This window comes from Sus scrofa, chromosome 7 (genome assembly GCF_000003025.6).
Source record: "Sus scrofa isolate TJ Tabasco breed Duroc chromosome 7, Sscrofa11.1, whole genome shotgun sequence".
Classification (NCBI taxonomy): Eukaryota; Metazoa; Chordata; class Mammalia; order Artiodactyla; family Suidae; genus Sus; species Sus scrofa.
Window position 1 is genome coordinate 56,406,246 of NC_010449.5, and position 23,163 is coordinate 56,429,408.

Here is a 23,163-nt window from a genome sequence, read left to right on the forward strand (position 1 = left end):
TTCTGCAGGGCAAACAGCTTGCTCTGTGTCATCGTGTCAAAGGGAGTGGGGTGTGGTGGGTGGAGATGAGGTGCCGGGGAGGCTGGCTGTCCCCCTGAGGTTGGTGTGCATAGGACAAGACCAGTCAGGTCAGAGCCTGCCACCCACTCTTTCCTCACCAGCCCCCTCGCCACCACAAACACTTTTTAGCCTCTTTGGGCCAAATGCTGGGAGAAGACCTAGAAGCCTGGCCTGTGGAAGTCTCAGACCGAGGCCAGGCTGGAACGGCTAGTGGAAGGGCAGGGCCCAGAGCTGGCACGCAGCTGGGTCCTCTCCTCCTCTAGCTCTGCTCCTTGCAGGGTTCGAGACTCAGCACCAGCATTGGATGGAGATGAGATATAGGCTCTGGGTTCTTGCTCCCCAAGGGGAAGGGGCCTGCCTTTAGCCCCCACTGTCAGAGAGGGATTCAGTGAGGCTGGCACAGGAACACTGGGATACGGGATACAAGCCCCATTCCTAGAAGGGACAAGATGCTGGAGACAGATGCATGAGAAAAGAAGCTTGGAACAGCAGCCTGAGGCCATCTGAACCCAGGCTGGTGATGGGCTGAGGCCATCGGGGGAGAGAGTGCGCAGGAGCACATCCAGGACGAGGAGGGGCCCCTAAAGACTGGGGGTGGGGGTGGTTCAGGGGAGGCAGCAGGGATGAGGGTGACCTTCTGCTTGGCTGACCTGGTCTCTGGTTCTGGGACCTTCAGGAAAGTGGCCCGGGGCACTGAAATCTACCTCCTCTCACAGGTGTTTGACGGGGCTGTGATCATCCTGTCCTTGGCCCCGATGGTGGCATCCACGGTGGCGAATGGTCCCAGGAGCCCCTGGGATGCCATCAGCCTCATCATCATGCTCCGGATCTGGCGGGTGAAAAGGGTCATAGATGGTGAGTGGCCCAAAAGGGGGGATGTTTGAGGCAGAAAGGATGGCCTCTTGGGTCTCTCATCCTCTCGCCTGGGCCTCTCTCCCTGGTCCCCACCCCCATGTCCCACCGTGTGAACACTGTGGGGTTTGAATCTTGTCAGGGAGCCCCTACTCCAGAGTCCTCATTAGTTGGGATGTGATTGGGTCTAGCTTTGCAGGCCCACGCTGGGAAGGTGCTGGGAGGTCGTCTGGTCCACTCCTCTCCCTGCACAGATGGGGAAACTGAGGCCAAGAGAGCTGAGTGTCTTACAGCAAAGCAGCTCTGAGCCAGAAGTAGTGCCCCGGATCTCTGACGCCCGCCGGTGCTCTCTTAGCTGTTCACCCTCCCCCATCTGCACAGGCTCTGTTCTTGGCTCCGTCCCTGAGAACATCCGCTCCCTTCAGGGCAGGAACAGCGCCTTCTGGCTCGTGTCTGCCAGCTGTGAACAGCTGGACACCCTCACACTGATGAGTCTTGACAGCCCTTGCTCGGATGCTCTTCCCAGCTGTTTCTCCTTTTTCCTGACACGTCAGGCATTGCCATGTCCCTGGGAGCATCACGATAGGGATATGCTGTGTGAACAGATGGATGTTAATTTGTTACCCTCGCCCTGGGCGTGAACTGGCTTCAGCAGAGACCCAAGGAGGCGGCAGCCTCGAGGCCTGCAGGTCTCAGCATGGGCTGTCCTTGAGTTTGGAAGCAAACAGAAAAATTCTGATTTCTCTCCTCTGCGTGATTCCTGCAGCAGCCAGAGAACATCTGGAGGTTGGGCAGCTGTGGGTTGAAAGGGACTTGGAGAGTTGAGATGTGGAGAGTTCTAGAATATAGTGTCCAGAGAAGCCTATGACTGAGGTTTCTGAAGGTTTCTGGAAGGGCTGGGTTCTGAGAGGTATGAGAGGAGTGTGAAGGGCAGAGGCCCAGGTGGGGTCGGGAGTTGAGACTCAAACTTCCAAAAGCCCAGAGAACTGACAAGGGAGGGATTCCTGGGGCTGCCACTGGCTGAGAGCACATGGAGTTCTCCAACCCAGAGTCCTTTCTCCTCAATGTGTGTCAATTATAAGTAGGATCAACGATGAGTAACAAGAGACTCAGAGAAACAGTGACGTAAACAAAACAGAAGGTTATTTCTCTCACACGAAAGTCTGCAGCTAGGCAGCCCAATGTGGCTGCTTCAGTGCCTGCCATCACGTCCTCATTTTAGCCAGTAGGAGAAAGGAAGGGAGGAAGATGATAAAGAGGCCAAAGAAAAGCCCCAGCTGCCATTTCTTTTTACACATCTTTACTGAGATATAGTCATATACCATAAAACTCATCCATTTGAGGTGCACAATTCAATGGCTTTTAGCATATTCATAGCATTGTGCAAACATCACCAAAAATCTAAGTTTGGAGTGTTTTTATCACTTCAAAAAGAGACCCATATCCATTATCAGTCACTCCCCATCTCCCCCGACCCCTAGCCTTATGCAACCACTAATCTACTTTTGGTCTCTATATATTTGCCTCTTCTGGACATATATAAATGAATCATATACTATAGTATTCCAGTGTATAGATGTACCATTTATTTATCTCTTTGTCAGTTGATGGATATTTAGGTTGTTGCCACTTTTGTAAATGGACACTCATGTACAAGTTTTGGTATGGACCTATGTTTTCATTTCTCTTAGATTCCTAGGAATGGAAGTACTGGGCCATATGGTAGCTCTTGGTTAAGCATTTTGAAGAACTGCCATTTTCCAGAGCCGCTGCCCCATTTTACATTCCCATCGGCATTGTAGGAGGGTTCTAGTACTTCCATGTCCTCATCAGCCCCAGCTGCCTTTGACGGAAAGCTTCCGGAAGCTGCTGCAGGCCACCTCCACTTGCATCCAGTTGTCCAGAATGTAATCTTGCAGGGCTCATAGCTGCAAAGGACCCTGGGAAATGTAGTCCTCATCTAGGCGGCTGTGCACACAGCCGCAATGAAGGGTTCTTCCGTCACTATGGAAAAAGAGGAAAATGAGTCTCTGGGTCACAATGGCATATGGCTGCAGCCCTCTTATACTTTCAGGGTGCTATTGGGTACCTAGGCACCCCCACCCCCCAGATCTTCCGAGAACCACCCCCGGGCCCGAGCCTGCTGCCCGCTGGACGCTGGGACCCGCCCCTCCCCCACTACCCGCCCTGCCACTGCCAAGCTCTTCACCGAGCTCTCTTCTTCCAGCCTACGTCCTGCCTGTGAAGGTGGAGATGGAGATGGTCATCCAGCAATACGAGAAGGCCAAGGTCATCCAAGACGAGCAGCTGGAGAGACTGACGCAGATCTGTCAGGAGCAGGGGGTAAGCACTGCCACTCTCAGTTCTGCCCGGTTCCGTCCAGGGCTGAGGACACTGGTGGTGCCTAAAGCCCCAGGGTGCCCTGAGGTCAAGGGGCTCTCCTCCAGCCCCTTCAGAGACACATGGGAGCCTAAGGCCCAGAGAGGGGGAAGCATAAGGTGACTTGCGCATGGCCTAGCCCGGCCTGGACTCAGCCCTGGTGCCCAGGCTAGGCTTCTTTTCATCTTGCCATGGTAACCAGTCAGCTGTCCGGCCTGGACTCAGCCCTGGCGCCCAGGCTAGGCTTCTTTTCATCTTGCCGTGGTAACCAGTCAGCTGTCCGGCCTGAACCCAGCTGAGTCACCCACCAGTTATCAGGGTCTTGTGGGTGCAGTGGTCTCTTAAGCAGGGGGTCGGGTTCTGTCTGCAGAGGTTGCTGGGCACCACTGTGGGCTAGTTGCTCCCTAGGACCCCCAGGTACCCCAGAGAGGCATTAGCTGTGCTCTCTAGGAGCTGTGGTGAATACTCAGACAGATGACAAGCCATGAGGCTGTGCTGGGCAGAGCCAGAGGGGAGGGCAGCTGGGCCCGGGAGAGGGCCTGTCTGGGATACAGAAGTCTGTACTCGAGGCCCGGCCCCTGGTCCCCTGGACTTTAGCCACAATATGCCACTCCTTGGCCCCCTGTTCCTTCATCCCTATGATAAGGGGGCTGTGCCCATGTGAGTAGGACAGACAGCCCCTTCTATAGGAGTTTAAGGGAGAGGTCTGGGGTGCTCAGGAGGGGACAGGACAGCAGGGCCCTGCGGCAAGGCTGCAAAGCTCTGTGGAAACAGCCGTGAGTGCAGGGAGTGTTCTGGTACCAGATGTGCAGAGTGGGAATGCCACAGAGGGGACTAGCTAGCGAGGTGATGGGAACGTGGTGAGAGGACGGCCCCCAGCCCCACAGCCTTCACAGTCAGCCTCCCAGGGCACCAGACACTCGCTGTCACAGGCCATGCTTGCTCACACCGGGCACTATGTCTCCCACTCAGCTGGAGGGCATCCTCTGACTCCTGTTCTCCCCCAGCCCCAGTCCAGCACCCCACAGCTCCCCAACCCCAGCTTCCCATGGCTGGAGGAGGCCCTGGACGGGGTGGGGAGTCTGGAATGTCCCCATAGAACACACATGCAGCGTCTTCAAAATCATCGCCTTGGAATGTCTGTCAGGGAACCAGATCTTTTTTATCTACTTTGGGAACACCATAGCCTTTGACTTCAACACAAATGCTTATGAATGGTAAGAGGGGACATCAGGAGTTCCCGTCGTGGCGCAGTGGTTAACGAATCCGACTAGGAACCATGAGGTTGCGGGTTCGATCCCTGCCCTTGCTCAGTGGGTTAACGATCCGGCGTTGCCGTGAGCTGTGGTGTAGGTTGCAGACGCAGCTCGGATCCCGCGTTGCTGTGGCTCCGGCGTAGGCTGGCAGCTACAGCTCCGATTAGACCCCTAGCCTGGGAACCTCCATATGCCGCAGGAGCGGCCCAAAGAAATAACAAAAAAAAAAAAAAGAGGGGACATCAGGGGACATAGCCCTCAGAGGCACATTGTCCACAGTATCCTGGAGCAGGGCCATCGACATGGGGCATCAGGCTGGGAAGACAAGTGCTCCAGCCCCTAAGCAGTTGGCACAGTTTTATTCTCGCCTGTGCATCTGGTCAGCCAGCACTGTCCAGTGCCCATGCTGGGCCCTGGGGACTTCATCATGGACAGGACTTGGTCACTGTCCTCACGAGGCTCTGGGTGCCCCAGGGAGTTTGGCAGGCCCATAGGTAGCCAACAGCTATGGATGCTTGCTTCATCAGGGACATGTGGAGGGAGGGGGTCTTTGTGTGCTGGGGGTGGTGGGATGCACGGGTTTCCAGAGGCACTGACATTGAGCCATGACCCCTTAGAAAAGGGTGCCGGGTGAGGCATGGGAGTGGGCTTTATGCTGGGGGAGTGTTCAGGGTGTGAGCAGAGGGAGGGAATGGGGGGATTTCTTGGGAAAGGCCCGCATGGCTGACCAGGGAGTTTGGGCTTCATCCTGATGGGAGAGAGGAAGCCTGGAGGGTTAGAAGCAGGAATGGGGGGATCTGGTCAGCTTTGAGTTTTTGGTGGGTGTTTCTGGCCGCTGTTGGAGGACAGATGGAGGGGCAGGCGTGGAGATGGGGAGCCTGGTAGAGGCTGTAGAACCACCGAGGGGAGAGGGCCTGGGCTTGGGGCAGAGGAAGGTGGAGGGGGTGAGGGAGCACAGCTCGGGTGTCATCCAGGACCCGGTGGAGCATGGTCAGGCAGCACTCAGTCTGCTGTCTGATAGGAAATTGAAGGCTCTGCTCTGCTGCATTTGGCCACAGACACAGCGCCGCCTCTGCTCTTGGTAATGCCAGGCCTCCTGGCCACAGGGAGAGAGCTGGCCTGCCTCTCGTTACCTTCCCTGTGCTGTGTGGCTGAGGCGACACCCTGATGGCAGCCCAGCTCCCATGTTTTCCATCCTGCCCCCGTCCTGAGCCCCCAGGGACACCCCCCCACACCCTGTTCCTGCTGTCCTGGTTCACGTGCCCCGCCTAAATGTGGCCTCCTTCCCGGGGGTCTGGGCCGGAGGGAGACTCCCTTGGACTCTGCACAGGAAAGAACCAATAAATAAAGACAGATTCCCTCTAGGTAGCGACATCTGGAAAAGAGATGAACAGAAACAAACCATTTTAATTTAAAAAACACCTGAAGCCTGTCATCTTAGTTAAGACAGCAAAAAGGCCCAGACGGGCTGGAATCCCAGCGGGCTGCCAGGACGGCGGGAGGGACTGCTCGGAGCAGCATCTGGGCTCGGCTGAGAAACCAGGGAGGCTGTTCTCTGCCAGCTCTGCTGGGCCCGCTCCCTGGGGTGAAGCAAATAGACACCTCATTTTCAGCTGGATTGTGAGACCAGGCTTGGGGCTTGACTGGGCAACTAATATCCTTAAAGAAATGTGAGTGCTGGCTTATGGGATATCAGGAGGTGGCCAGACTCTTTGAGAGGATGATGCCTGGCATGGTTAAGACCAGATCTGTATCTTAATGGGTCTGAGGGCCAGGCCTGAGTGCAAGGCCAGCTTGGCTATTTGTGGGTTTGGGCACTGAGGTGACTTCTGTGGGCCTCAGTTTTCCTAATCTGAAAAATGGGAATAGCGGTAAAATCCTTGAAGGACAGTTGTGAAATTGCTTAGCCTGAAGCCTGGCATGTGATAAATGGGGGCTCTGTGGGAATTATCCCCTACTTTCCCACCTGCACCCATTTTATAGGTAGGAAAACTGAGAAGTAGGGACTTGATCAAGAGCACACAGCTCAGTGAGGGCTTTTAGGGCCAGGGTTAGATCCAGGTGTCCTAGCTGTGCAGGCTGTTCTCCAGCCCACCTTGCTTAGGGTCATGTCCTATGACATTTTTCTACCCATGTCACTTCTCAGGGCCTGATGAAAAATTGATCAGATGACACGTTAGGGTGTCTTTAAACCACAGCCTGAGGACAGCTCTTCTCCCTGCCAGCACAGACCCAGCCCCACTCAGTGGCCTCAGCAGCCTTTCCAAAGTCTCTGGCTGCTCCCCCTGCCAAACCTCCGCCAAACCCCCTTCCAGGTCATTGTCTTCATCTTTGTCATGATCTCTCTCACGCTCGCTCACACTCTCTCTCGCTCTCCCCCTGCTGGAGTTCTCAGGGTTTAACGAAGCCATTTCCAAGCTGAATTCATATATGCTACCTAAAGAAATCGACATTTACCAAAGTTCCAGTGAACTACGTAGAATCTCACTTTAAACGAGTCACTTTGCATTCCCCTTGCTCTTCTGGCATGTATTTGCATAACTATTTGCCAGGGCTTACCCATCTTAGTTCTTTTTGTTTGTTTGTTTGTTTGTTTTTATCTTAGCTCTTTTTTGAAATAAACTTTATTTTTTGGAACAGTCTTACATTTACAGGAAAACTGTGACAATAGTACAGAGTTCCCCTATACCTTATACCCCGTTTTCCCCATTATTCACATCTTTCCTTAGTATCCTGCGTTTGTCACAATTAATGAACCAGTGTTGATATATTATCAAGGTCCACACATTGTTCAGATTTCCTTAGTTTTTAATCTAATGTTCTTGATCTGTTCCAGGATCCCATCTAGGACACCACGTTGTATTTAGCCATCTTGTCTCCTGGGGCTCCTCTTGGCTATAAAAGTTCTTCAGACTTTCTTGTTGTTGTAGTAGTTGTTGTTTTTTAGGGCCTCCCCTGCAGCACATGGAGGTTCCCAGGCTAGGGGTTAAATCAGAGCTGTAACTGCTGGCCTATGCCACAGCCACAACAACGTGGGACCTGAGCTGTGTCTGCAACCTACACCACAGCTCATGGCAATGCCGGACCCTTAACCCACTGAGGGAGGCCAGGGATCAAACCTGCGTCCTCATGGATGCTAGTCAGATTCATTTCCAATGAGCCATGACGGGAATGCCAGACTTTCTTGGTTTTGATGGGCTTGGCAGGTTGGAGGGGCTCTAGTCAGGTGTTTTATAGGCTGTCCCTCTATTGGGATTTGTCTGATGTTTTTCTCATGATTAAATGGGGGTTCTGGGTTTGGGGAGGGAGCCTGCAGAGGTCCAGAGCCATCCTCGTCCCATCATATCAACGCACAGACTGTCATCATGACGTCACTGGTGATGATGACCTTGATCCCCTGGCAGAGGTTGTGTTTGTCAGGTCTCCACTGTAAAGTGACTCTTTTTTTTAAAAAAAAAAATTCATCTTAGCTTTTTTAGAAAGCTTAAATTGCTTCTTATTGTGACCCTGTGAAGACTCTTGGGTGACATGGTCTTCCAGCTTCTTCCATGAATAATATCTTACACATTTTCTCTTCTGCACCACATGGCTGCTCATTTCTTACCACGGGCCACACCCCAGGTGCCCCAGAACCACCTCATGTTATAGAGGAAGGGCCCCTGGATTTGGCAGATGGGGGGATGTGAGGCCAGTTAGGAGATTAGGATGGAACGGGGGTCTCTTATGGCTCATTCTAGTCCCACCAACCCAGCCCTCTGACCACACTGACCCTCTGGTCTCACAGGGAGACAGGATTCAGTGCTTCCCTCATTCCTATATCTCTCCTGACTCCTGAGCTCCCCTCAGCCTCAGCAGATGCCTCCAGAAAGAAGAGACCAGAGGGGCCAGGGCAGGGGCGGGAGGAAGGAGGACACTCTGTTGGTCAGTCTAACCTTTCCCAAGCCCGGACTGGCCTGCAGCCTTCTTCCCAATGGCTCATTTCTACAATGGAAACAAGTAGCCTCAGGTCCCTGCATCCAGCAGTCCTTCTGCTGTAAAGTCATTCCCATTCACTTTGATTTTGCTCTCTGTGGATTTTGCTCTCTGTCCAGCCAGATTTTTCTTAGGCATTCATCTCGCTGGTACACAGATGGATTCCAGAGGTGGCATGCTAGTTACTGTCATTCAGAGAGATGGTGTGAACTTTGGTCTCTCTCTGTGCATTGGCTGCTTCAGAAATCAAAGCTGTTTTAGATGCTGTGGTTAAATCAATGAGATGATATATTCTTCTGACGTGTCTTACAAAACCACTTCTAAGGTTTTAGTACATCCCGGCCCAGGACCTTGCTGTCATTCCAGAGCCTATCTTGAAGTCCCCATTGTACCTGCTCTTGGCTCTATAAGCCGTGCAACACCTTTTGGCCCCAAATAATAGGATCCAACTCGGCCCACTGTCTAAGTTTGTTTCTCTTCCCTGCTGGGTGCTGTGGGCTCAGTTAAGTCCTCCTTCCTCAGCACTCTTCACAAAGGACCACCAGCAAAAGACCTAGGCAGGGGGCACTCAGTCTAGGGTGACTTGAGACCCAGCCTGCAAGGAGGTGGGCAGAACTCTAGGAGAGACAAGCATCAGTCTCTGAAAGAAGAGTCCGGGTGGGGGCAGCTGGGAGGGCGGGCGGCATCCTCTTACCCAGGGAGTCAGTACGTGGTTTCTGACCTCAGCTCCACCAGTAACCCACTTACTCTCTGGGCCTCAGGATCCTCAATGAAAAAATGCAGGAAACAAGGCTGACATCATGAGGATGCTGTGAAAATCAGATTAATTCAAGTAATGCATATAGGAAGTCTGACCCACTGGAGTCTCTTGGTAAATTTTATTTTTATTTTTTTTATTTTGCATTTGCTTTTTGTTTATTTAGGAGCACACCTGCTGCATATGGAGGTTCCCAGGCTAGGGGTCAAACTGGAGCTGCAGCTGCCAGCCTACGCCCTACCCCACAGCCACAGCAACGCCAGATCCTTAACCCACTGAGCAAGGCCAGGGATCAAACCCACTTTCTCATGGATACTAGTCAGGTTCATTACCGCTGAGCCCTGAGGGGAACTACTCAGTAAATTTTAAAAGAGAGATGGAGAGAGAGAGAGGGAGGGAGAGGTTGGGGCGGGGGAGAGAAAAAAAGAAAGAAAAAGAAAGAAAGAAAAAAGAAAAGAAAAGAAGGAAAGAAAAGAAAGGGAGAGAATAAAAGTAATACTAAATCATTTATATAATGGTGCCCATTACAAATGCACTGCCACATGTTTTAGCTCATTTTGACTCTGATGGTCAAAGTTGGCCGGCTCAGTATGATTAATCCTTTTATAGATGGAAAGACTGAGGCTGAGAGAGGCTGTTGCTTGCCCAGTGTCCCACCATTTGTCATGGAAGGAAGGGCTTGGGATGGAACTCAGGGGTTCAGTGTCCATTTTCCTACACCAGAAATTAGGGCATCTGTACAAGTCACTGTTAGAATGAGTGACACAAGAATCTCGGTGGCCTAACACAAGTGTGTGTGTCACTCATCCCATGGCCCAGTGCAGCTGCACTTGTGGAGGGGGTAAAGGGACACTGTTCCAGCAGTTCACTCTGGCCTCCAGGCTCTTCTCATTTTGTGGCTCCTTCTTATTCAGAGTGCTTGCTGCTTTCTCCCTTTGGCCAGGGGATACAAAAGGGAGGGTAGAGAATTGTGCACAGAAGATTTTTACTGGCCGGGCCTGAAAGCGGTGGCATTGCTTCTACCCCCATTTCATAGGCAAACTCAGTTATGCAGTCACACCTAAGGCACCAGATGCCAACAAAAGTAGTGTCTGTGCCCAAGAAGAAAGCAGTCACCTGCATAGCCATCTAGTAGGCTGGCGATGTTTCCTACATCCACGTCCCCTTCCCAATAGCAAGAATCCTCCCTGGCCTATGTGCTGAAGAAACAGGATGATAATCTGGACCCTAAGCCACAGGCATTCCTGGTGGGGCCCGGTAGAGGGCGGGTGGTGTCCACTCACTGCCTTCAAGGGCCAAAGGGCCCCTTCCGTAGGTCAGGAGCAGCAGAAAAAGGGTTCTAGCCTGGCTCAGGGGCTGGTATTTGATGCCTGCTCTTTTCGGAGAGCCCCATCTGTTCTTGCAGAGGCTACCACCCCCCAGCTCAGCACAATAGTCTTTGTTACCTGGATCATTCAAGATCTCCACTGTGGGACATGAAGTGTGTGTGTGTGTGTGTGTGTGTGTGTGTGTGTGTATTTTTTTAAACTTGGGAAGTGATTTGTAAAACAGCCGATAGCTTTAATGACAAGCCTATTTAGCTGATAAAATTAGCCATCAGAGGAATAACTTATGTTATCCTTTTGCCATAATTTAAATTTATGGCCAACTACCCATCATCTTCACAGTGGATGGAAAGGGGCCAAGGTCAAATTCAGCTTCACCCTGCTCCTAAATCATTAGTTTGCAACTGTCTCCTGAGTTTTATTGTTACCAACAATGGCGAAACTAATGGAAATAAACATTGGATGCCATCCCAATAGCAGATGGGTTTGAAGGCAGGGCAGTGTGTGCAGACAGCACTAATAGGATGGAAGAAAATTATTGCTCTTGCATTAGATAGCATCGAGCTTCTGGCCAAAGTGTGCATTGATCAGGCCAAGGCCATGTCAGTTGTACTCCACAAACCAGACCATTAAAGGCAGAGATGCACTGGGTGTGCCCGCCTGGACGCCCCAGGGGTCTGGCCCCGCCTGGGCAGGCATTAAAAGCCCAGCCCAATGGAAGGGGCCCGACTCACTCCAGTAATGCACGCTGAGGGCTTCCCTGTGGATCCCGGCTGATCTGGTCAGGTTATCTGATTAGAAATACTTAGCTAATGAGGTGCATTAAGAAGCTCTGTGCCGCACTTTCATTCTTCCCAAGTCACAGGGTGGTCTTTTTCTCCCACTGGACCTGTTTGCCAGTGGGAAATTTGCTTCATTTTGTCGTCAAAGCCACCATGCTCTTTCTCTCCCAGGTTCCCAGGCCCAGGGGAGCCCTGGAGAGCCTCAGGGCTGTGGGTGTTTGTCCTTGTCTGTGGATAGCAGTTTGACTCCAGGGTGTCGAGGTGTGGGGGTTTTGTATTTATCCTCCTTGGAGTTCTCTGAGGTTCTTGAATTTGTGGGTTGGTGTGTTTCATGAGATTTGCAACAATTTTGCCATCGTTTCTTGCTTGCTTGCTTCTGTTCCATCCCACTGTTCTTTTCCTTCTGCAGCTCAAACAGCATATGTGAGACCTTCTGATCATGCCTCACTTCTTTGTTATACCCTCTTCCATTCCCTCATTCTCTATTGTTTCTTCCTCTGGTGGTTTTTTTTTAAAACATTTTTCTACAGACCTAGCCTCAAGTTCAACATCCCTGTCTTCTGCTGTGTCCTGTCTGCTGTTAAACCCATCCAACAGAACGCTCAATTTTAGATATTGTATATTAAGGTTCTAAAAGTTTTATTTGTCTCCTTTTGTCAGTTCTGTTTCTCCATCGAAATGCTACATCCATTTTGTCCATCGTTTCCTCTAGTTTCTCTAACATATGAATCAGTTATGTTGAAGCCTTTGTCTGCTAATTCAAATATTTGTATAGGTCAGCTTTTATGCAGATTCTAAGCAGCTTCTTAACTGCTTTATGATTTGATAATCAATCCCTTCTTCCTGCTTGTTTGCATGAATAGTGAGTGATTCTTGGTGTGTGCTACACATTGGTGATGATTCATTTTAGATGTTCTGGATTATATTATCTTTCTCTAAAGAGTTGGCTCTCTGGCAGTGGGGCATTTCTGTAGGAGCAGGGATGGCCCTGAGCACAGCACCAAGAATTACCTGCCCCCTGCACTGTGTCCCCTCCCAGTTAGAGTCCCAGAGTTAGCACAGAGCTTGTTACATAGACCAGAACCCAGCTGGTCTGTTCGCTTATTGAATACACAGTGAAACTGAGGCCCAAAGAGGAAGAGGGACTTAGCAGAGGCAGAGGGAGGGGTGATGGGCCAACAGCTCAGGCTCCTACCTCCTGGCTTTTTCCCCACGTGGGGACCTCCTGCTTGTTCCTGGCCCCTGTTACCATCCAGCTTGCCTGTATTCCATTCTAGCTGAGTCACTTCCATCTCTCCCATAAGGCTTCAAGTTCCTTGACACAAGGTCTGAAGGGCTGGAAGCCAGATGCATGGGTTCTGGGTCCAACTTTTCTTATGATGGATCATGTGGTCCTAGCCTTTACTCCACCCTGTCCCCTAGCACAAAAGGCTCCTTCCCGTCTTGGGGCCTCAGTTCACCCACCTAACTAACGAGGCCCTGCTATCCCAGGACCCCTTGACAGCCCTTCATCCACTAGGGAAGCACATGTGGCCATGTTCAGTACAAGGGAATCAGGAGCCAGGCTCTGAGGGTCCCAGCTAGATCAGCCTGTCAACTCCCTGGCTGTCACAGCCAGTGACCAGAACTAAGAGCCATTTAGCCCATCTGTGGTAGCTCTATAAGGACTCAGTCATTCCTCCTCAGGGCAAGGGCTCACAGCATCCAGCCACCCCACAGCCTCTGGGAATGAAGCTTGTAAAAATATGTCCCCAAGTGAGATTGCCTTCTCCTTCACCCCCATTCCAATCCATGCCCGAGCTGACGCTTTTACCTCCTAAAGAGTTCTCATCTTCATCTCCACTGTCTCCAGGCAAAATCTGGTCATCTCTGGCCTGGACTGCTGCAGTAGCCTCCCAGCTGGTACTCCCATATCCGCCCTGGCTTATCCCCATCTCATCTCTTCTCCACTGTGCTGTCAGCACAGTCCTTTCAAAATGCTCATCTGAATCACCACACCATTCTTCTGTTCAAAAGATTTCAGGGATTTATTGTTGCTTGTTTCTCCTTTTTTCTTTTTGGGAGTTAATGAGTTAGCGGTTGAATTGGAGCTGCAGCTGCCAACCAACACCACAGCTCACAGCAGTGCCGGGTCCTTAACCCACTGATCAAGGCCATGGGTCCAGCCCACATCCTCATGGATACTAGTTGGGTTCGTAACCTGCTGAGCCACGATGGGAACTCCTCTTGTGGCTTTCTGAAGAAGGACCAAAGTCCATACAACATCTGACCATTGGCTACAGGGCTGCCTGGTGTGGCCCCTGCCGACCTCCCAGTCCTCTATCTACCACACACACCAAGCCTCCTCTGCCACCAGTGCCACCCAGAGCTAGCCCTTGGGACTCCCATGAGGGATTTGTTCCCTGCAGTGCAGTAGGCAGGCCCTGTCACCGGGGCCACCCAGGACTCACTTCCAAGTTGCAAGAGGCATATCCATTCCAATACATGTAACAGAATTTTCGCATAGCCCTCCTGATGCTTTACCTGACTTCTTAGTGAATGGATGAATAAATGAATGAATGGGGGAACTGACACTACTTGGGGTTCATAATGCTAGCCTAAAACTTGTATCAGCTTACATGCCTATGTGTGCACATATGGGCTTGGGGCTGGGCAAGCCCTGGCCTCTGGCTGTCTGGCCTGAATTCCAGTGGGACACTCATGGGCAGCTCTGTATCAATTACAAGTCATCAATAATGCATCTGTTCAGATGGCCTAGGAGCCCATTAGCTGGGCCTGCCGGCCCCGATGAGCGGCCTTGGAGAAAGTGGGCTGGGTATGCCCATGGGAAGTTCAGATCAGCCTGGGCAGGAGGGGCTCCCAGCCCCAGCAGAGCTAAGAGGGATTGCTTAATGGGCCCTGTGTGACATCTGAGACCTCGCTGTGAGAAGGACGGCTCCAGCCCTCTACTCCTGCATAGAAGGCCACCAGTCTTGCTCTCTCGCTTTCCAAGACCCATGGTCCCAACAATTGGGTTGTTGAGGTCCCGAGTCTGAACCCAGTCTGAGACCAGAGGTAGGGTCTACTGGGTGATCAGGATAGGGTCTCAGTATGTGACCAGGCTGGGGGATCAATGTATGAGCAGGGTCAGGGCTCAGTGTTGGAACTCAGGCTTTGTCTCAGCTTTGGGTTGGGGTTGGGGCTCAGTTTGTGGCTGGTGTTAGGACTCAATCTGAAACCAGAGAATTGAGCAAGGCTGACTCTTTTCACTCATTCATGTGTATGGATTCATTTAACAGTGTTTATTGTGGGCCTCCCGTGTACCAGCCAACGAGACAGACACAATCTCTGCTCGTACAGCGACTGTATTCTACGTCCTATGCTTGCATAGGTTAGTGTCAGTATCCCTGCTCTGACAGAGGAGTGAGGTCGCAGTGGGTGGCTGTGGGGGGTGATGGGTCCTGAGAGCCAGCTGTGCATACTTCTCGCCAATTCTGCCTGACATCGTGTTGATAGTTTGAAACTGGCCAGGGTGGGAGAATTTACACCACAGAGATTAGCATGAAACATCAGGCCTCTTTAAAAAAAAAAAAAAAATACCATAGTGGGAAGAAAATCAATAGGCAGTCTTTGAAGAAAATGGTGCAGTGCCCACACATATTTATCTGATCTCCTCCCCCAAACTCCAATAAGATGATGGTAAAGAGAAAAACATAAACATGTAAGAATTAAGACACTCTCTTTAAGTCCTGTCCATCAGGACAAAGACGACAGAGATTTCAGTGGATTTGGAGGAAATGGAGGATGGATCTAGCAGAGTGGAGAATCTATAACAAAAGTGTCTCGAGAGGTGGATAGTGAGGAAAATGGGCTAATTTCCACCCCCCCCCCAACCCCTGAGAGTTTGGGAGGAAGGGGGTGAGTGTGAAGCTGACCACAGGGGAGGGGCCTTGGCTAAAAAGCCCCTGTACGCATAATATTTAACCCTCCAGGTCCCCTTCCAAATCCTGCACAGCCAGGAGACCACGCTCGCTCACCCTGCAAGAGGCAAGAGGTTCCTCCTCTGGAGATACTGAACCTGAGGCTCTGCAGGTGGACACTGGGGGAGGCAGAGGTGGGGGAGAGGTGCAGGGCTGGAACTGAGGATTAGGTGAAGTCCTTTCATCTAACGTCTGGCCCACTCCTCTGCCCCACTGCCCTGCTCTGCTCCCAGCACAGAGGCAGCCAGTGTGTCCTCACGCAGGAGGCTGATGAACTCTCTGGAAAACCAAGTGGTCCCTAGGCAAAGCCTGCAAACTGACATTGGGAGTTGCCCCCATGCCAGCTCACTGCCCACCACCCTAGTGCTGGTGAATGCTTTTAGTGTGTTTCACTTTCATCATCATCAGAAGAATAAAACATTAACATAAATAAACAAAATATCAGGAGGTGCTAAATGCAAGGTAGAGAATTCAAATAGGGTGATGTGACAGAGTGCCTGGGTGGCTGCCTTAGGTGGGGGTCCAGGAAGGCCTCCAGGAGGTGGTGGTGGGGGGGTCAGCCATGTGATATGGGAGCAGAGGGCACAGCTGGGGAAGTGACACTGAGACCAACACACACTCAGTGTGTTTAAGGAATGACGTGTCACGGGGGAGGCAAAGAAAGAATGACGTGAAGTGGGCCAGGTAAGCAGAACCAGAACGTGCACCTGCTTTGTAAACCAAGGGTAAAACGTTTGAGTTTCCTTCCAACTGAAGTCTGTGGACAAGGGGGTGACACGATCTGAGGTAGGTTTAGGAGCATCCCTCTGACCCCTGTTGAGGGATGGACCATAGAGGGTTGTGGGGGCTGCAGTCATCCAGATGAGAGCCGGCAGCAGAGGTGGAGGGAGGTGGCAGGCCTGGGGTGGCACTTAGGAAGCTGGACTTGAGGGCAGATTGGATGGTAGGAAGGGTGAGGGAGAGGGAAGAAGCGAGGGAGATTACATTTTGGGGTTCAGCTAAAATGAGATGAAAACACCTGTGGAGCAGTTGTGGGGATAGAATGCAGAGTCTTGTGTAGACTAGGTTGAGTTTGTGACACCTGTGACCTGGTTCTGTGTCAGGTAGGCAGTTGGAGGTATGATCTGACACGGGCAGGAGCCATGGCTGGAGATTGGGCATCATGAGCCAGGAGGTAATCTCCTAGGTAGGGAGCCCAGGCCCTGGGCTTCCCCAGGACCCCTCCTCACCCTACCTGCTTCTGGCTCCTGGGGCTTTGGCTGGAGCTTGTGGAGTTGTGCAGAAGCGGTGCAGTGTGTGTTTGGAACACTAGGTGGCAGTAAATGTTCTCCTTCCTCCTGAGCCCTCAGCCGAGGCTCTTCAGAGTCAGACCCGAACTTTGCCTTGGCCTGGATCACCCAAGGAGGCCCCAGAGTGTGAATAGCCATCTCAGCCACAAACCCAAGAGGCATCTGGAAGCTTCTCTAAGAAATTTTCCCCAACAACTAAAAAATTAAACCAAAATAAAAATGTGTGCGTCTTCTTACAAAGCCTGTATGAAGCACCCAAGTCCTGAAAGAGCTCTAGGGCGTGATAACTTCCATTTTACAGATAAGGAAACCACGGCCCCTGGCAGTAAGCCGCTGGGCTGGCTGGGAGCCATCCACCGGCTCTCAGAACACCTCCCAGAAGAGGGATGTGGGTGTTGCTGGAAGACAAAAGGACCAGACAGAGCCCAGTAAGCACAGGATGCCAGAACCGGCTTCCAGGGCTTGTTACGCTGGTCCTGGATGTTGTGGGCTTTCCGATCTTCCGCTAACCATCAGTTAACACCTGGGCAAGGCGCTCATTTTGACACGCACCACCTGGGTCCCACGCACATTTAGGGAAGTAATTGGAACGGGATTCAAATCCGGTTTCCCTGACTCCTCCTGCAGTGTTCTTCCGGCAACCCGCAGTTGTGTTTCCCCTCATGGCTTTGTCTTCACGGTGAGGCCAGACTACAAAGCATCAGAGGTGAGACACAGGGACACGTTTTATTACTTGGAAAAGGCTCCATAAACGTCAGAGACACTTGTGATTACTATCGTTGGGAGATTTGTGAGGAACGCCCCATCCCGCCTTCGGAGGCTCAAAGCCCATGCCTCCCTGCTCCCCCGGAGCAAAGCGCCCAGACATCAGGCTGGCTCGGGCCGAGGCCCCCGAGGCCCCCGCGCCCCCCGCGTCGCGCACCCCACCGCCCCTCTCCTTCTTGCAGTTTGAGATCCGGCAGCTGCGGGCGCACCTGGCGCAGCAGGACCTGGACCTGGCGGCCGAGCGCGAGGCGGCGCTGCAGGCCCCTCACGTGCTCAGCCAGCCGCGCAGCCGCTACAAGGTGGTGGAGGCCGGCACGTGGGCCGAGGAGACGGCGGCCGAGAGCGTCGTGGAGGAGCTGCAGCCCGCGCGAGGTGAGCCCGCCGCGCCTCCCCCAGTCCCGCCGTGGGGAGCCGCCTCCCCACCGCCCGCCCCAGGGCTCTGCGCGCGGCTGCCTGGAGCTGGGGGGCGTCTCCTTGCAGGATTGTGCCCCTGTCCCGGCCCACGATTTTGGTGCTGGTGGTGGTGCTGCTGCTGCTGGGGGGACCCTCAGATCAATGCCCCCAGGGCTACCTTTCTGAATCTAGGAGAAAGCGTTGAGGCGAGCTACCTTGACCCGACTTTGATGGGATCTTAGTGCTCATTTATGCCTGTGCGCCCCTGGCTGTTTTCCTCCCCAGTCCTCACCGCTACCGCCTGCAGGAGGTTTGGCCTTCCGCCTTTGTAGGTGAAGGAACGGAGACCCAGAAACGTTGTCCAAAGGTGCATCACTACTAAATGGCAGAGCTAGGCTTCTGGCTGGATGCCTAGGACTTTCCCACTGGGCTGCTCAGCCCACTAGGGCCCAGATAGCAAGTCCAGGCCTGGAGCCAGAACAACCCAGAACCTAAGCCTAGGAGATGGTAGTAAATTGAGGGGCAGGTGATGTTGGTAGAGACGGGAGCGCTGGCCATACCCCAGAGCAGAGTACTCTATAGAAGGCCAGCTGTGTCGCCTTGTACAGGGGAATTAACCTTTCTAGGTCTTGTTTTTGCTGGCTGTGAAATGGGAGCAGTGCTGAGGCTTCCTCCCAGGGTTGTTGTGAGGCTCCAGGAAGCGGGTTCTAGTGGGCTCTAGAACTGCAAAGTAGCCCTGCAAATGCCAGGTGGTATTATTTTGTGATTGAGGGTGAAAATACCCTCACCTAGTGACACAGCTGTGTCAGGTTTGGGCCTTTGCGGGGTTTGCAGGTCAGCTCAAGGGGCCAGGCAGCCGGCTCAGGGGGGGATCTGCAGTGTTGTTAGACCTCATGGGGGGGGTCCTCAGTGCCTCAAACACAGGTTCCCCTCCCCAGGCACCTTTCCTGCTCGTGTCTGAGCCCTTCCTGCCCTAATTGAACCAGAAAATCTTATCACTAAAATGATGGTTAGGTGGTTTCTTCACTTTACTGAGATCTTTTAAAAAATACTGACTTCCTGTAATAATTCAGAACATGTTTCTGAGCCCTCGTTTTTTACCTAAAAGTAAGGGAACTAAGATTCATCAAATTCCTCCAAGAGAAGCTTTTTTTTTTAATTGAAGTGTAGTTGATTTATAATGTTGCATTAATTTCTGCTGTACAGCAAAGTGATACAGTAACATAGGTACACATTCTTTTTTATATTCTGTTCCATTATAGTTTATCTCAGGATATTGAATATAGTTCCCTGTGCTATACAGTAGGGCCTTGTTGTTTATACATTCTATATGTAATATTTACATCTGATAACCCCAAACTCCCAATATTTCCCTCCTCCACCCACCTCTCCCTTGGCAACCACAAGTCTGTTCTCTGTGTCTCTGAGTCTGTTTCTGTTCTATAGATAGATTCACCTGTGTCATACTTTAGATTCCACATATAAGTAATGTCATGTGGTATTTGTCTTTCTGACTTACTTTACTTGGTATAAGAATCTCTAAGGGTTCGGAGTTCCGAATCCGACTAGGAACCATGAGGTTGCGGGTTCAATCCATGGCCTTGCTCAGTGGGTTAGGGATCTGGCGTTGCCGTGAGCTGTGGTGTAGGTTGCAGACGCGGCTTGGATCCCGCATTGCTATGGCTCTGGTATAGGCCGGCAGCAACAGTTCTGATTAGACCCCCAGCCTGGGAACCTGCATATGCCGTGGGAGCAGCCCTGGAAATGGCAAAAAGACAAAAAAAAAAAAAAAATCTCTAAGGGTTCATCCATGTTGCCGCAAATGGCATTATTTCAGTTCTTTTTTTATGGCTGAATGGTATTCCATTGTGTATATGTACCACATCTTCTTAGTCCATTCATGTGTCGTTAGACATTTAGGTTGTTTTCATGTCTTGACTATTGTGAATAGTGCTGCTATGAATGTAGGGGTGAATGTATCTTTTCAAATGAAAATTTTGTCCACACATATGCCCAGGAGTGGGATTGCTGGATCACATGGCACCTCTGTTTTCAGTTTTTTGAGGAACCTCCATACTGTTCTCCTCCATGCACCAACTTACATTTCCACCGCAGTGTGGGAGGGTTCCCTTTTCTCCACACCCTCTCTAGCATTTATTATTTGTAGACTTTTTAATGATAGCCATTCTGACCGGTGTGAGGTAGTACCTCACTGTAGTTTTGATTTGCATTGAGAAGCTTTTTACAGTATGATTTCAATTCACATTCACACTTTTTTTTTTTTTTTCACATGGAGGAGGAAACTCAGATCCCAATAGGTCAAGAGAATTTCTTGGGGTCACGGCACAAGAAATGGAGGTGCTGGGCTTGGAACCCAGGCTGTAGGATCCTAAACTCCAGCTTGGGCTAGGGCCCATTTCACTTTGGTTGCTGTGTTCCCCTTGCTGGGGCAGCAACAGCCAGGCAGGGCTGGGCAGGCAAGAGGCCGGGGCCCCAGGCTCTGGCACTCCCCAGCTCTACACTTGGGGCTTCAGTGATCCTCTCTGTGAAGTGGGCTCATACTTCCAGCTCTTTCTGCCTCACAGGAAGTAGAAGGAGCTGATAGAGCTGAGAAAGCCTTGTAATCTGTAAGGCACTATGAACAGGTTTGGGGAGATGGGGTGATTGCTACTGTGCTCTTTTGAGAGAACTTCCAATCTTAGAACTAGAGAACTTGGAGGCTAGGAAGGACTTATGAGTCCAGCCCTTTAGCGGATGTGCTAATCCCATGTCACCCCTGCCAGGAGGCCCTGCAGCCTTAGTTTACCTTCCTTGAGAATAGGTCCCCCAAACCTCCCAGGGAAGCCCCTGGCAACCCAGCCTCAAACCTCAGACTGAGCAGAGCTCTGCTTCTGGCACCCACCTCTCCCACTTGGACACAGCTTTTTTGTGTAGGTCTCGTGGGTGCCCTGCCGGTTGAGACATCCTTTCAGAGACTGGTCTCTGCATGTCTTCTTCTCCGGGGACCGTCACCTGCATTCCCACAGCCAGTCCTCAGGGGACAGGCCCTCTAAGTTCTTGCTGCGCTGCCCCGCTCCAAGCATTCCAGCTTTGGTCCCTCTCAGAGTGACATCTAGAACTAAACGCAGTTCTTGGGGAGCTGCAACACCCAGGGCAGAGTGCCAAGGAGCCAGCCCTGATTTTTTGGTTCTGGTTCTGAGTCCCCAGAACCAAAGGTTGGAAGGCTCCCAAGCCTTGCGGCGCCCACTCGGCCTGAGCTCACAGCTGACCGAGGCCCCACGTCCCCGCAGCCTCCTTGGGCAGTTGGCTTTCTGTGCCCCGAGCAGATTTTAACATTCATCTGTGTTCAGCTGTAGCTTATGCAATTCCTGCCTTTACTGCAGGTTTCTTGGGCTTCACAGATCCTGACTCACAACCCAACACCAATTCCAGCTGGTTTTACGGTCTGCATATATCTTGAAACCTCCCCCTTCTCCATGTGCATCGTTCAGCCTTTCCTATCTCTGGACCTCACGCAGCCCCCTGACCCCCTCTTCACCCCATAGGTGCCCTCTTTAGGCCTGCACCCCCGCCACCCCAGTGATCCTTTATAAATCTTTCATGTCACTTCCTGACCTAACAGCTTGGCTGGTGTTTGCTGGGGCTGCCGAAACAAAGTACCACAGACTGGGTGGCTTAAACAACAGAAGTGTACTGTCTCCCGGTTCTAGAGGCTGGAAGTCTGAGATCAAGGTCTTGGCAGGGCTGGCTCCTTCTGAGGACTGTGAGGGAGCATCTGTCCCAGGCCTCTCCCCCAGTAAAGCTGCTGGTGGTTTACTGGTAATCCCTGGCAATCCTCAGCTTGTAGAAGGATCACCCTGATCTCCTCACATGGTGTTCTTCTGGGGTGTGTGTGTCTGTGCCCAAGTTCCCTTTTTATAAGATCCCAGTTGTATCGGCCTTGGGGCCCACCCTACCCCAGCATGACCTCATCTTAGCTGTGATCTCATCTATAACAACCTCATTTCCAAATAAGATTACATTCTGAGGTACTAGGGGTTAGAATTTCAACATATGACTTGGACAGAGGCGGGGGCGGGGGGGGGTGGCACAATGGCTTAACTTGTAACAGGTGGCATATAAGACCCTCGATGCTCTTGTCCCTGGCTGCCCCCCCCATCTCCTTCCACTTGGCACCCTGTCCTCACTTTTACTTAGCGGAGGGAAACAGCCTTTTGTTTTGGACGTGTTCTGTGCAGTCATATGTCTCTGGGCCTTTGCACATGCTGTTCACTGGCAGAACAGGCCTGCCTGCCAAACTGCATCCTCAAAACTTGTCTCAGAGTGAGCACCCAGTCTCCACACCCTTCCCTCAAGACTTTATATGAACTCCACTAGGCCCAGATTGTGCCAGGTTGCTCCCACACTTTATCCTCAGGGCCTACCACGCTGGCCCTCGGCAGGCTTGCCGTGGAGTTTGTTGCATGGAATGTGATCTGTGAGCCCATAACTGATGGGTGAACAAACTAAGGCTCGTGGACATCCCTATTTCCCTGTGGGTCCTGCAACCTTGGGTCCTCTCTCGCAGCTCGGAGGGCATCTGGCAGTAGCCCAGTCCAGAAACCGCCCCTTGGCGTTCAGCTCTGCACGCTGGTGCTTATGGAATCCAGAATATAAGAATATAAGAACCTCCTTCCTGAAAGTTCTCCTGGAAGTCAGCAGCCATTTTGCCCACTTTGTCTTGCTTCCCAAGGATGGATGAACAGGCTTACAATCTCCTGGTCCATCTCAGGACCTCCCTTCTGATGGAGCAGAGTGAGTTGGAGGAGCCACCTCCTTGCTCTGGCCGTGGTGGCTGCTCACAGCCCATCTCAAGGCTGCAGCTCGCCTGGCCCTTGGGCCCACTCGGTCCTATTCCCTCTTCAGCTGAGCCCACCTTTAACCATCTGAGCTCAGGTGAGCACCTCAAGTATGGTCCCCACAAGTGGGTAACTTCCAAGAGGAGGTGGAGGGAGGCAGAATAAGAGGGGAGAAAGTTTGGGGTTAGTAGATGCAAACTATTGCATTTGGAGTGGAGACCCTGCTATATAGCCCAGGGAACTATATCTAGTCACTTTTGATGGAATGTGATGGAGAATCATGTGAGAAAAAGAATGTGTATATATATATATGTTATAAACACACACACACTCATATATACATATATATACACACACACACACATATATATATAGGTGTATGACTGGGTCACTTTTCTGTACAGCAGAAATTGACAGAACATTGTAAACCAACTATAATAGAAAAAATAAAAATCTTTTAAAAATTAGAAATTTTAAAAAAAGAAGGGAGAAAGTGATCGGCTGCATGTCCCAGCCTATGTCACAGGGTCTGTGCC

General features: G+C 51.7%; 1 protein-coding gene across 15 annotated transcripts in view; it reads left to right on the forward strand.

The window, feature by feature from the left end:
• TMEM266 (transmembrane protein 266) overlaps window positions 1-23,163 on the forward strand; it is a 129,141-nt gene that overhangs the window by 94,736 nt on the left and 11,242 nt on the right. For all 15 annotated transcript variants that reach the window (XM_001928832.6, XM_021098998.1, XM_021098997.1 and 12 more), the window contains 3 exons: window positions 777-915; window positions 3,140-3,255; window positions 17,579-17,768. In XM_001928832.6, the coding sequence (XP_001928867.3) occupies window positions 777-915; window positions 3,140-3,255; window positions 17,579-17,768 (445 nt within the window). The remainder of the gene's footprint in view (window positions 1-776; window positions 916-3,139; window positions 3,256-17,578; window positions 17,769-23,163) is intronic.